Source organism: Lotus japonicus, chromosome 3 (genome assembly GCF_012489685.1).
Source record: "Lotus japonicus ecotype B-129 chromosome 3, LjGifu_v1.2".
NCBI lineage: Eukaryota > Viridiplantae > Streptophyta > Magnoliopsida > Fabales > Fabaceae > Lotus > Lotus japonicus.
In genome coordinates, this window is record NC_080043.1 from 27,537,288 (window position 1) to 27,550,011 (window position 12,724).

Sequence of the window (12,724 nt, forward strand, 5' to 3'; positions counted from 1 at the left end):
AATGGCCATAGTTCTCATTATTCTTATTTGGAAATGCTGATTCAAGATATCAAGAAGTATGATTCCTGAGTTCACCCCATTTCTTTTAGTCGATCATGTTTATAGGAATGCCAATAAAGTAGCTCATAGTTTAACCAAATTCTCAAAGTCCTTGTTAGATGAGGTTTGAATTGATAATGGCCATATTTGTTTCAACTCTCGTATTCTCGATCGAATATTTTATCCTTCTTATTTCAATGAATCATTGATTTTGCCGCCAATTTTTTTTTATCATGAGTAAATAATTCTAATTTTTTTTGGTAGGTTAAATAATTCTAATTAACGCTACCGAATACTTTTAATATAAAAGTAAATATAGAAGATTGCATAATCTTTTTTTAACTATACATTAGTGAATCTTATTACACGATTTCTTATAAATTTGTTTTTTGACAATTAATTAAAGGGTGAAAATTTTAAAAAACTATCATGTGTTAGGGTGTCACCAGCGTGTCGACACTAATCATTCTCCAACTATTAAAGCCTAACTCATCGAACAGTAGAAACAATCACAGAACGAGGTAGTAGAATTCTTGAGAGAGAGACATGGCAGCGACTCTGGATTCCGACGTTCCAATGGTTCCCGCCGGCGAACCCTCCAGCAGCGCCGGCCCTTCCTCCAAGAAGCCCAAGCGCTTCGAAATCAAGAAGTGGAACGCCGTTGCTCTCTGGGCTTGGGGTCTCTCTCTCTCTGAACCCTAATTTCGTTTTGCTTCTCCGATTCTCTGTCGATGATATTTACTGTTTTCGTTTGTTTGATTGTAGATATTGTTGTTGATAACTGTGCTATTTGCCGGAACCATATCATGGATCTCTGTAAGCGTTTGATTTCAACCCCTTTTTTTTGTGAATCATGATTGTTTGGAGAGAATAACCTGATCCCTTTTGAATTTAACCATTGTTTTAGGTATTGAGTGCCAGGCTAACCAGGCTAGCGCTACTAGCGAGGAATGCACTGTTGCTTGGGGTATGCTCAAAACCCTATTATATCTCTGTTTATAAATCACTCCATTAAACTTGAATCGAATTATTGTTTCGTGGTTTTTTTTATTAGATGATGAATTTTTGTATGAATTAGTGTGTTCTGGCAGTCATCCATGTTTGAAGAATGTTGTTAATTAGTGTTGTCAAATCGCGATCGCGGACCATCGCGGTGAGCCAAAAGTTCGCTATTTACTGGCGAATAGCAGGAATAGTGCTCTATAGTGGGCAATAGCGGCATTGCGATTAGCCAAAAACCCGCTATGCGCTATAGCTGCTATTTGATAACACTGTTGTTAATACAAGTTTTAGGATAATTAAGATGTAAAAAGAGGGGTATTTGGGTTAAGATGATTGTCTGAAAGTTGTTTGTATGGAAGAGGAATGTTTTGAGAGGAAGAGAAGGGGAGGGCAAGTGAGGGGGAAGGGGGTTAAGTGCTTCCCATGTTTGCAAGTTCCAAATTTTCTCTAAACACCCCAATTTGATGGAACTCCATAGAACAACTCAACGAGGGTTTGGAGAGGTTTTGGAGGGTTTTCAAAAGTTCCTTAAACCCTTTGCTTCCTTTTTAAATCTCCCAAACAAGGGGATGGCTTCTCATTAGCCTCCCCTTTCCCTTCCCTCTCCTCCAAAACTCAACTCACAAGCACACCCTAAGGCGAAACATGTTTGATTGATCCACCCTATTCTGAACCCTCTGTGGTGATGTTTGCCCTGTGCTGTGTGTGTGACTGTCTGTAACCCTTCAGTGAGACAAATGTATAATTCGCTCTTTGGCTGTGTTGGCATTCCTTCCTGAGTTATTCTTTCCATGTTTCTTTCTTTTTGTCTTATTTTAATATTTCGTATTACGCTTCTATTTACTGTTCAGCTCTTCGAACTGAAACAAAATCAGCTTCTGAAGCTTTTTAAGTGTTTTCTTTTACCCTGGAAGCCTAATTTTTATGATGCAGCCACCACCTCAGGTTCATGTGGTTTTTAAGGTTTTTTAATTAGGTATCCTTATTGTATAATGAATATTCCCCCCTGTTAAAAATTTATAGTTTACACACTAAATCCATGCAAAGCAGTCTTCTTCACAAGTAAAATTCAGTAGAATATGAGTAGAGAACTTCTCTGGTGAAACATCACCCTCTCAAATCCCGAGTTAAAACTATTTATTATTAGAGGATAAAGATAACTTTTCATGTATTTACAGTGAACAATCAGTGTTAAGTGAACAATTAGATGTCCCTGTCGCATAAGAATGCAACTGAAAGTTCAATAATCAACATACTTTTACGAAAATTTAAGAAAAAAGCCAAATATGCAATAATCTTTGGTTCATGCTTTGATATGCAGAGACGTGATGGAAGACTCATATACCAATTGATAAGAACCTTGGGAGAACCATCAACCATGTCACAAAATCTAGGCATTGTAGCTATAGAGCCCAAAACCTTGTAAACCCCACACTAGAATCTCATACTTTGATGTGGGAACTGTTTAAAATACAAGAACCTACCTTTCTTTCTGTTTCCTGACCTTATTCGGTATCACCACATTTGTCTAGAATTTGAGAATTGGGGACAAACCAATACTTGTTGGAAAAAACCTAGGTAGTAACTAGTCTAACTACTGTTAGTCGGAAAAAAAACCCAATACTTGTTCAAATCCCATCGTAAGCTATTACCACCACCAAGGCATATTGATATTTTCATTTTCAATCTTACTCTCCTCGAAATTATCCACTACAACACAAAACAGATATTCATCTGTGCCACACAAGCTATTATGATGGCAACCTTTCTACATAGGCTGAAGTGATAGAGTAGAGAAGGCACTGGATATATTTTATTTGATATTAGTTCTATGTTTGATTCTTATTATCATATTTAAGTATTGTATACAGCCGTATCTCCCCTGTTACAGGGAATATAGCGTCAAGATAAAAATCCATCTTGAACTTATTTCATAGTCACGTTTTTAAAGAAAAGTTTATAGTTAATTTCTCTACTTATGCACTCTCAAGTTGTTACCTTTTGGCTTAGCAAGAGCATAATTACTCAAAGTGTTACTTACTCTGGCTGATGTCTTATACAGGTGTTTGTAACCATGCTTTTCATTTTCATTGCATAAGCCGTTGGCTCAAGACCCGTCAAGTGTGTCCTCTAGGTATGTTGACTAAATTTCTTTCACCTTTCATTTTATGTTTGGACCCAGTGATTAATTAGTGTTCTCACTTGCTTGATGTTTCTCTGCTGGTACAGATAACAGTGAGTGGGAGTTCCAGAAATACGGTCACTAGAACTTTGATGCGGTTGAGCTGCGCCTACTCGGACATTTGGACTTCTTCTATATTTCTGTTGAAACATTTACTGCTGTCTGCATTGTCTTTTTGTTTTGTCTACTTGAGCTTAACTCTCTTTTAAGTTATTATTGAGTTACTGCTAATTAGCGTTCTGTGTAAGGAATTAAAAATGAATAGTTGTTGAAATTACAGTATTTTAGAATCAGCACATTACTTTGCATATTTTTTTCTTTGGGGTCAGCTGATGAGTAAAATCAATACACAAAGTCAATATGGATTGTTCAAATGTTGACACCAACTAACAAAACCATCAATAGACTACATCCCATGCTGGTTATTTGAATTATCACCAAAAGGTTTAGATTCTAGCTTAATGTCTCATGCAGGAAATAGTATGAATCTAAAAGGCAATACAAAATGACAAGGGGGGTATAAAATATCCATACTATTTATTGCTTACTATTTGACTTCCAACAATTTTGGACCACTTATAGAAGTTATAGATTACATTCTATGTTGCTCTACATTCTATAAAATGTATAAATAAACCAGAATGGGTAAGGCAACATGTTTCATTGTGCGAAAAGGAAAAATGAAACTGACAAGTTAAGGATTTATCATTTGACTTTTTGTTTTGTACTATCATTTCAATTGAATCTTGTTCTGGGAGCTGCTAATTTGTATTTGATGAAGGTAAGGTATTACCTCTACCCCCTGTCTAAACTCGTCAGCTTTTCTGAACAATATCTACTTGCTTCCTCGACTGGTCAACTACCTAACCAACAAATAAATGGTTGGGGTATAATTAACGTGGCAATACATCGGCGGTGGATGTTTTGTTTTAAAAGAATGGTTGGGGTTTATTAAACCACCGGGCATGCAGTTCTTTGCTGTATTTGGAAGTTTTAGTGTTGAAAAATAGGAAGTGGATTACAACAAATGGAAATAGGATTTTAACTACCAGAAGGTTCCAAAAGTTGAACAGCAATGGAAAGCACATGGAGGAGTCAAATGAGTGGTACCACGTATTATCATTTCACTAGACTTGTAGTTGGATTTGTCTCCTATAAATAGATGAAATCACCTTAGAAAATAAATTAAGTCATTATAACTGTTAGATTTCAAAAATATTGTAGTTTATTATGTATGTATAGGTACATGAACACAAACTCAATTTTTAACAAAAAAAAAAAACTTTTTATCAATCAACAATTTTAAAAACTTATTTTACATTCTACATGGGCCTACTCACTTTAGATGAATTAGATTCTTATTAATCCATTGGATAACAAGGGCCTTGGTGAGGAACCGGCTCTTCACACATTAATTAAGGTTGTAATTACAAGTTCAAGCACATGCTACCACAATTTCTAACTGCTAACATGCCATTTGTATAAGTACTTGCAGTTAATTGAGGGGAAAGACTATAAAATATTGGATTCAGCCAATTCTCATATGATAAAATATGAGTTAAACATTATTTTAATTCCTAAATAATAGATGTATCATTTTTTAATATAATCATTAATGGCAGACCATATAGTTGTAAAAAAAAATTAAAATTCTTGGGGTCGTGGCCCCTGTCAGCCCCTTTTAGTATTAAGAGTTTTTTACTCAAAAGTCACCCACAAATGCTATAAGTGTCAATCTAACCTATGAAATTAACATCATGAATGCCAAGTTAGGCGTACATTTTGACCTAACAAGGCAGAGGCTTCATCCGCTTCAATTTGTCTCATGGCCACACCTGCAGCTATGCAGGCAGAGTGTCATCTCTGCTGAAGAAATCCAATTTTCATACTTGTTTTAGTCATTCTCATTAAATGTTACTTGCTGAAAGTTGAATTTTGATAAGGAAAATGGCCTCCAATTCTGAAACCAAAATCTCTTCTAAGCCACAAAGGTCAACCCCTATCTTGGTCCCTGCACGTTCTCTAACTTGTCTCCCTTTCTCTCTCATTGGTTTTCTTTCTGTTGCTGGCTTGCTCCTTCAACAGTTAATTTAACTCCCAAATTGTGCTGCTGGCCCACTACAAGATTCTAACAAACATTATGGGTACCCTTTTTCTCAATTCTTTGAACACAATCTTTTGGTTCTAAAAACAGCAATCATTCTTAAATATTAAAGCACTATAATCAATTAATTGCTGTAGTGGTTTATCACTTCTGTCTTTTAATTAAATGGTGGAGGTTTGATTTCAAACTTTCATCAATGAAAAAAACTCATTGATCTGCCATTCGGTTCTATTTGGATTTCCATTAGGTTAATTTGAAGTACATTGCCCAATTCAAAAAGTGTATTTGCTAATCGAAGAAGTGTATTCCGTTGAGCGAATGTGCATTGTAAATCATAATCCCGATATACGAGGTATCAAATATTATTTTAAACTGAAAATCAAACATGCACATAGCTCACTATTAGGTGAAAAATTAGTCTCAGAGCCGGTGCTTGGTGTCACCAAATCATTTTCCTTATAAAATTCCCTTTAAAAAGGTCTCTCACCCTTTGACAAAACACACCTGTTATGCTGCTTCTCTTCTCATGGAGCATTCTTTGAAATTTTCTTTGCAGAAAACAGTATCTGCCAACACAAGAGAAAACCCAAGTTACCCTGAGGAAAGTGGATGGACTTCTTATTTTGAAGATTTATCTGAAGGCAGTGACTATTCCAGCTTGGGTGGCTCCTCTTTGGTCTCAGATGCTGCTTCTTGTGCTGCATGGAAATTCTCACACCAGAATCAGAATCGTGTTGCTTCCTCCTACTCTCCAGATAATAAGGGAAGGGACTCATCAAACCACTTCAAGAAACTATGTTTCAAGAAAACAAGAACCAAACAGATATCAGAGGATGACCCTTTGGAGGACACTGCTAGCTCCCCTGTCAGTAGTCCCAAGGCATGTATGATCTAGTTTTTCATCTTTCCTCTTTCACCATTCACATGTATCTTTTGTAAAGAAGTCTCATATTGATTAGAGATATGTAAGTGTTTATATTGGTAGAGTCATGTCAAACCCAAATTCTAATATCTTTCTCATTTTCAATTGTAATTTATCTGCAGGTAAGAGACTTGAATCCAATGGAAATGATTTCCAGGAAGATTGATGATTATCAACTTGATGATTATAGGGTAACCCTGCTTTATAACTAATGTTTGTCATCAAATAAGGGCACTAGGTTATGGTTTATGAATTATGATGATGATGAATATGCAGGTTGATTCAGAGCATCATCCAAAGTTGAAGACAAATGATTGTGACCTGAATTTTAATGGAAAGAAGATTGAGTGCACAAATTTGAAGAAAAGAGGGCTTTGTCTAGTTCCTATGTCCGTGTTGGTTAATCATTATGGGTGACTAATGACATGTTTGGATCAATTTCTTATGGCACCCAGAAGCTACTTACATAAGCTTCTCCCGAAATTGATTATGAAAGTAGAATCAATTATAGAAGTAATCCCAAACATGGATAAATACTTTGTTCCTTGGCTCCCTCTCTGTGTTCTTCTATGTACATAGCATGATGATCAGTGACTGATAATCTGTATTATACATAACTGTTCACATGCTCATATAACTTGAATGCAGAATTTGCGTTTATTAATTTGTTCATGAAATTCTATAGTTTATAGTCATTTTCCAAGAAGATTATTCGCTCAATAAGCACAAGAAAAAATAAAATTAAGAAAGGAGATACGCAGATTAGATAATGTTCAGAAAACATGTGGATGAGATTAGTATAATTTTTTTTGTTGAAATGGAGATTAGTATAAATTTGAAATTAATAAACTAATGCAAATGGGAGCGATAAGCTCATTTCATTCTACTAAAGGGCTAAAGAAATATAGTCATATCTATGTTTGGATACTTGGTGCAATGTTGACATTTATAGAGCACATTTTAATATGAAAATTGAACGAAACTCTTCTCATAAATTAAGATAAATGTATGTTTATATTGCACAACTGAAAATCAAACATACTAAGTTTGGCCATCAATGATGATGTGTGAGGGAAGCAAAATTCTATTTGACATCATGTTTTCACACATTTGAACTATCCTTGTAAAATTAGTACATCTTTAATTAAACTATGACATAGCATAAGGAGAAAATGAGCTTTATTTATGAGAGTGTGAAATATGACTGTATAAATTCAGCCTGGGAATAAATTCGGTTTTTCTTATGCTTTAATAGTAGGGGGAATGGGAACTAAATGAAAGCCATAAGTTCTTTTTTTATTAAAATAAAAGAAAAAGAGAAAATTGCAGTAACCTGCAATAAGTGGACACTAATTACATTTATTTTATTAAAAATATTGCACTGACCTCCCTAAAGTTTTTTATTTTTTCAACTTTCCTCTCATCAGATTTATAAATTATAACACTTAGAATCAATTTATTATTCTAAATGATGTATTATGAATGAAGGAGAGGGTCTGTGCATTTCCAAAATATATGAGAGGTCAGAGATAAATTAGCTTCAGGAGAGTTTAGTTAAATTTGCCTTAAAAAATTGTGTGACTCATGTACGATACACATTAATCCTTTTTTGAACCGTAGAAAATGAATTTATTAATGTGCTAAAACTAGCAAAATAGCACAAAACCTGGCCACTATTCAAGCCTCTAGATAGTTTCAACTTTCAATATAAGCCCAGAGTACCCCCCCCCCCCGGCCCCACATTACACCCCTGCTTAGCCAGAGAATCTACAAAAACATTGTTCTCCCTTAAATCATACTACACACCAACACACTCTATTTGCTCCCAAAGAGTATCAATGCGGTTTTCCCTAAAACTATAATAGACACCAACCACACTATTTCTTTCCAAAGGGAATCAATGTCATTCAGCTGGTTAAGCAACTTCCATGGATATTTGACACTGGAAATAAGAAATTATTTACCTCTCATACAACTTCAACATTCTTGAATTAAATATTAAAATACAATTATCAAATATAAATGTTAAACCATAACATCAAATTAACCAATAATGTGCTGGTGTAAGCGGAAGATGCTGAGATGGCAATGTGGCATAAGCATGTGTATGAGGAAACCTAATTTGAAGAGATACATCAGAAAATTAAGCTTTTACTTATCCACCAAATCGACACTAATTGTTGTGGTGGTTTTTACCGTCAAGAAACCACAATAAATTAACAAAAATTTAAAAAAATATAACACAATTGTGCCGGTTTAAACACAATTTGTGATGGTTTCAAATTATCCCAATTATATTTTATACTTTTTTAAACATTCTACTTTGTGGCAGTGGCCCTATAAAAATAGCTGTCTCAATTTTACGCTGGTGTTTACTTATCATTACTCATGGGCAACATATTTTATTTTCCGTGAAGCTCATTGATTGAGGAGTCGCATGATCCTCTTCATATTTGAGATATGATTTTTCAACATTTCATTGTCTTTTTATTTTACAATTTATTATACGTCAAATAATTTTTGCCTAATTCTTTTGAAACTACTTAAACATATCTTCTCATATAATTTGAGAATATCTATACCCATAATACTATATGATGAATTCAACAATACAACCAAAATAATATGGGAACTACACTTTGACACGTCTATTTTTAATAATTAAAAATGCACATTTATCTGCAAAATTTAGTAGGCGACCAAGCAATTGTTTTTTATTTTCTGAATCTTTTGGCAGTATCACCATATGACTTTAAAAATTAAAAAAAAATCTATGTATTTTTATAGAGAAATAAATTGTAATTGGAAAACTTGATCATTGTTATTTGTTGCTGTCAGTTTAAATATACAAGATAGCAGACAAGATTGGGAGTGAATCAAGCTATCAAATTCCTATTGATTCTCCTCTAGTCATGCGCTTATCTTTTGCCTAAGAATAAGTCAATAGACTTTTGACTAAAGAATGGGTCAACAACAGATTTACAAAATCTGAATAATTAAGATAATGAGAACCTAATTATTATTATTGATATCCTCCCGCAAGTTGTATAATCTGGAAGAGAGATGCAACTTGGACAGTAAGGACTCGAACCGAGGGCGAAGTAGAGGCTTGGTTAGAACATCAGCAAGCTAATCATCAGTAGACACAAAGGACACTCGAAACTTGCCATGTTGAACATTTTCTCGGACAAAGTGATATGCTAAGGCTATATGTTTCATCCGAGAATGGAAGACAGGATTAGCACTTAGATTTGTGGCACCGAGATTGTCACAATATATCACCGGATTGGCGGTTGGTGTGTGACCAAGTTCTGTGAACAAGGAAAGGACCCATAGGAGCTCACTAGCGGTGTCATCCAAGGCTTTATATTCTGCCTCTGTTGATGATTGAGCAACTGAACGTTGCTTTCGAGAGCTCCAAGAGATGGGAGTGCTGCCGAGGTACAACAAGTAACCAGTGGTTGAAACATAATCATCCTTGTCACCCGCCCAATCCGCATCCGAGTAGGCACGAAAGGTCAGCGGGGCAGTCGCTGAGATGAAGACTCCTTTGTCACAAGAGCCCGCCAAATATCTGAGCACTCTTTTGAGGGCAGACCAATGCGCCGTTCTTGGGTTCTGCATGAATTGTGCAAGTTTGTTGGTGCTGAAGGCGATGTCTGGGCGTGTAAGGCTCAAGTATTGAAGACTTCCAACCAGTGCTCGGTACTCAGTTGGGGAAGGCAGGAGATCACCTGAATCCTTGAGTAATGGAACACTCGCAGACAAGGGAGTGGATGCTGGTTTCGTATCTGCCATGCCTGATTTATGGAGCAGATCAGTGATATATTTCCTTTGTGAAAGAAACATACCTGTAGCGGAAGGAATGACTTCGACACCTAAGAAATAGCTGAGACATCCAAGGTCTTTCAATGAAAAACGAGCAGCAAGTGTGGCAATGATTTTGGACAACTCTGCAGAGGAACTCCCAGTGACAATTATATCATCAACATATACTAATAAGTACAGTGTAACGCCCGGTTTTTGGTATATGAATAGAGATGAATCTGCAGTGGAATTGACAAAGCCAAGGGAGAGCAAGAATACTCGAAGCTCCGTATACCAAGCACGAGGTGCCTGTTTTAGTCCATAGAGTGCCTTTGTGAGGCGACAGACATGATCAGGAAAGGTTTTGTTGACAAAACCAGGTGGCTGTAGCATGAAGACTTCTTCCTTGAGTGTCCCTTGAAGGAACGCATTGTTGACATCAAGCTGACGTATGGACCATCCTTGGCGTACTGCAAGTGTTAGTACAATACGAATGGTCACCGGTTTAACAACTGGGCTGAATGTTTCCGTATAGTCCCAACCAGGGCGCTGGTGAAAACCTTTGGCGACTAACCGAGCCTTGTAACGATCAATCGATCCATCCGGATTCCGTTTGATTCGGAAAACCCATTTACAGCCAACCAAATTTTGAGTAGAGGTCCGACTAACAAGATCCCAAGTGTTGTTGTGGTCTAAGGCATCAAATTCGGCTTGCATGGCGGAGCGCCAATCAGGGTCACGAAGAGCCTGGGTGATGGTGCTGGGTTCGATGGGAGAGGAGGATTGGACATGAAGGTTGAGCTTTTTGAGGGGTTTGACGATGTTGTTTTTAGACCGGGTGATGATCCCACCGCCGTTGGGGTTGATAGCGGGTGGTGATGGTGGGGCAGGAAGTTGTGGGGACGGTTGTGAGGTTGGAGGGGGAGATTGAGTGGTGTTGGTAGATGGAGAGGAAGAGGCAGCGGAGAAATCTTCCAGTGGGTTTAGAGTGGTACTCACAGTGGGTTGGGTTATAGGCTGTAAAATGGAGAGTTGGAGTGGGCCTGTTTGTTGCTCTGCACCCGGACATGATTTAGCAACTAGGGAGCTGAATGGAAATTCAGATTCGACGAACTTCACATGGCGAGAGGTGTAAATCTTTCCTGTTGTGGGATCAAGACACAAATACGCATGTTGATCAGCCGAGTAACCTACAAAAACACACATAGCAGACTTTGGCGCAAGTTTATGGTTAGTATATGGTTTAATCCAGGGAAAACATAAACATCCAAAACATTTTAACTTATGATAATCCGGGCTAATGTTGAGCAACTTGGAATAAGGTGATTTGTACTCAAGAATAGGAGTTGGGAGACGATTTATGAGGTAGGCTGCAGTGGTCATGGCGTGAGGCCAATAGGTGAGGGGCAAGCCCGAGTGGTGGAGAAGAGAGAGACCGGTTTCAGCTATGTGGCGATTCCGGCGTTCTGAGATTCCATTGTGTTCAGGTGTATGAGGTGGGGTGGTGTGATGACTTATACCATGAGTGGTTAAAAAAGGACGAAGGCCAATATATTCGCCACCATTATCTGTGTATAAGATTTTTATTTTGTGGTGGTAAAAGTTTTCAATGAGCGATTTAAATTTAGGAAATATAGTTTGCACATCAGATTTGCGTTTCATTGGATAAAGCAAGATATAGCGAGTAAAATGATCAACAAACATGCAATAGTAACGAAGACCATCAATTGATAAAATAGGAGAAGTCCATACATCTGAAAAAATTATTTCCAATGGATAAGAAGATGTAAGAGTGGACTCATGAAAAGGAAGCTTGTGACTTTTGCTAATCTGGCAGGAGTTGCAATTTGATTGCTGGAATTTATTTGAACCCAAAGAAAAATGTTGTTGAAGAAATTTGAAAATGGAAGATGAAGGGTGGCCAAGCTTATGGTGCCATGACGCAGAGGATTCCGTGCGGACGGTGTGGACGGATGGTGAGGCGGAGGGCCAGAGATAAAGTCCATCGACACATGATCCTTTATGGGTTGTGTGGCCCGTCTGCAGATTCGTCACATGAAAAGAGTTTAGAAGGAAAACAACAGCAGAGTTAGTTTGTTTGGTAAGTTTAGAGACAAAGATGATTTTTTGTTTCATGGAAGGAACACACAAAACATTAGACAGGGATAAATCATTAAGTAAAAGTGTTCCAGAATGAGAGATGTTTAAACCTGAACCGTTACCCATAAACAGCGAGTCAGGACCGGTGTATGGATGATGGAGTGCCAGATTTTCAAGGTCATTGGTTATGTGATGCGTTGCTCCACTGTCAACCAAAAAATCAGTCTGAGGTGGGCCAGCAGCTGCAACATTGACCTGAGCCTGTCCAGGGTACGTCGGAGAGTTCCGAGGGGGCGGCGGGACACCGGGATGTTGCTGTTTGAAGATGTGGCACTGAGACAGAACATGGCCTTTGACATTGCACCATTGACAGCGGCCTAAAAACGGTTTGCGGTTGCTGGTGCGTTGATTGGACTGGGCAGAGGATTGACCAAATCGATACTGGTTGTTGGAGTTGGGTCGAGCCTGAGCATTCAAGGCAGTAAGGGGAGCAGGAGTTTGTCTCTGAGCAGCAACAATGGAGAGTTCCTGGATGAGCAGCTTCTCGAGGAGGTCATCAAAGGTAATT

At 37.5% G+C, this 12,724-nt stretch overlaps 2 protein-coding genes across 2 annotated transcripts; both read left to right on the forward strand.

Annotated features, from left to right (window-relative positions):
* Positions 1 to 531: 531 nt before the first annotated feature.
* On the forward strand, positions 532 to 3,531 carry LOC130749032 (RING-box protein 1a). Its single transcript, XM_057602307.1, has 5 exons — positions 532 to 718; positions 805 to 855; positions 947 to 1,006; positions 3,104 to 3,175; positions 3,271 to 3,531. Exons 1-5 carry the CDS (start codon positions 586 to 588, stop codon positions 3,306 to 3,308), a joined length of 354 nt encoding a protein of 117 aa, XP_057458290.1. The 5' UTR covers positions 532 to 585; the 3' UTR covers positions 3,309 to 3,531.
* Positions 3,532 to 5,809: 2,278 nt separating this feature from the next.
* On the forward strand, positions 5,810 to 6,913 carry LOC130748063 (vascular-related unknown protein 1-like). The gene is made up of 3 exons (XM_057601151.1): positions 5,810 to 6,207; positions 6,372 to 6,440; positions 6,526 to 6,913. Exons 1-3 carry the CDS (start codon positions 5,854 to 5,856, stop codon positions 6,664 to 6,666), a joined length of 564 nt encoding a protein of 187 aa, XP_057457134.1. The 5' UTR covers positions 5,810 to 5,853; the 3' UTR covers positions 6,667 to 6,913.
* Positions 6,914 to 12,724: the final 5,811 nt, after the last annotated feature.

What these genes read in the sequence shown, in the direction of transcription:
- LOC130749032 (XM_057602307.1), top strand. Translation starts at nt 586, where the DNA reads ATGGCAGCGACTCTGGATTCCGACGTTCCAATGGTTCCCGCCGGCGAA. An exon ending in GAACCATATCATGGATCTCT is followed by an intron (nt 856 to 946) that starts GTAAGCGTTTGA and finishes CCATTGTTTTAG; the next exon opens with GTATTGAGTGCCAGGCTAAC. An exon ending in CCGTCAAGTGTGTCCTCTAG is followed by an intron (nt 3,176 to 3,270) that starts GTATGTTGACTA and finishes CTGCTGGTACAG; the next exon opens with ATAACAGTGAGTGGGAGTTC.
- LOC130748063 (XM_057601151.1), top strand. Translation starts at nt 5,854, where the DNA reads ATGGAGCATTCTTTGAAATTTTCTTTGCAGAAAACAGTATCTGCCAAC. An exon ending in CCCCTGTCAGTAGTCCCAAG is followed by an intron (nt 6,208 to 6,371) that starts GCATGTATGATC and finishes ATTTATCTGCAG; the next exon opens with GTAAGAGACTTGAATCCAAT. An exon ending in ATCAACTTGATGATTATAGG is followed by an intron (nt 6,441 to 6,525) that starts GTAACCCTGCTT and finishes ATGAATATGCAG; the next exon opens with GTTGATTCAGAGCATCATCC.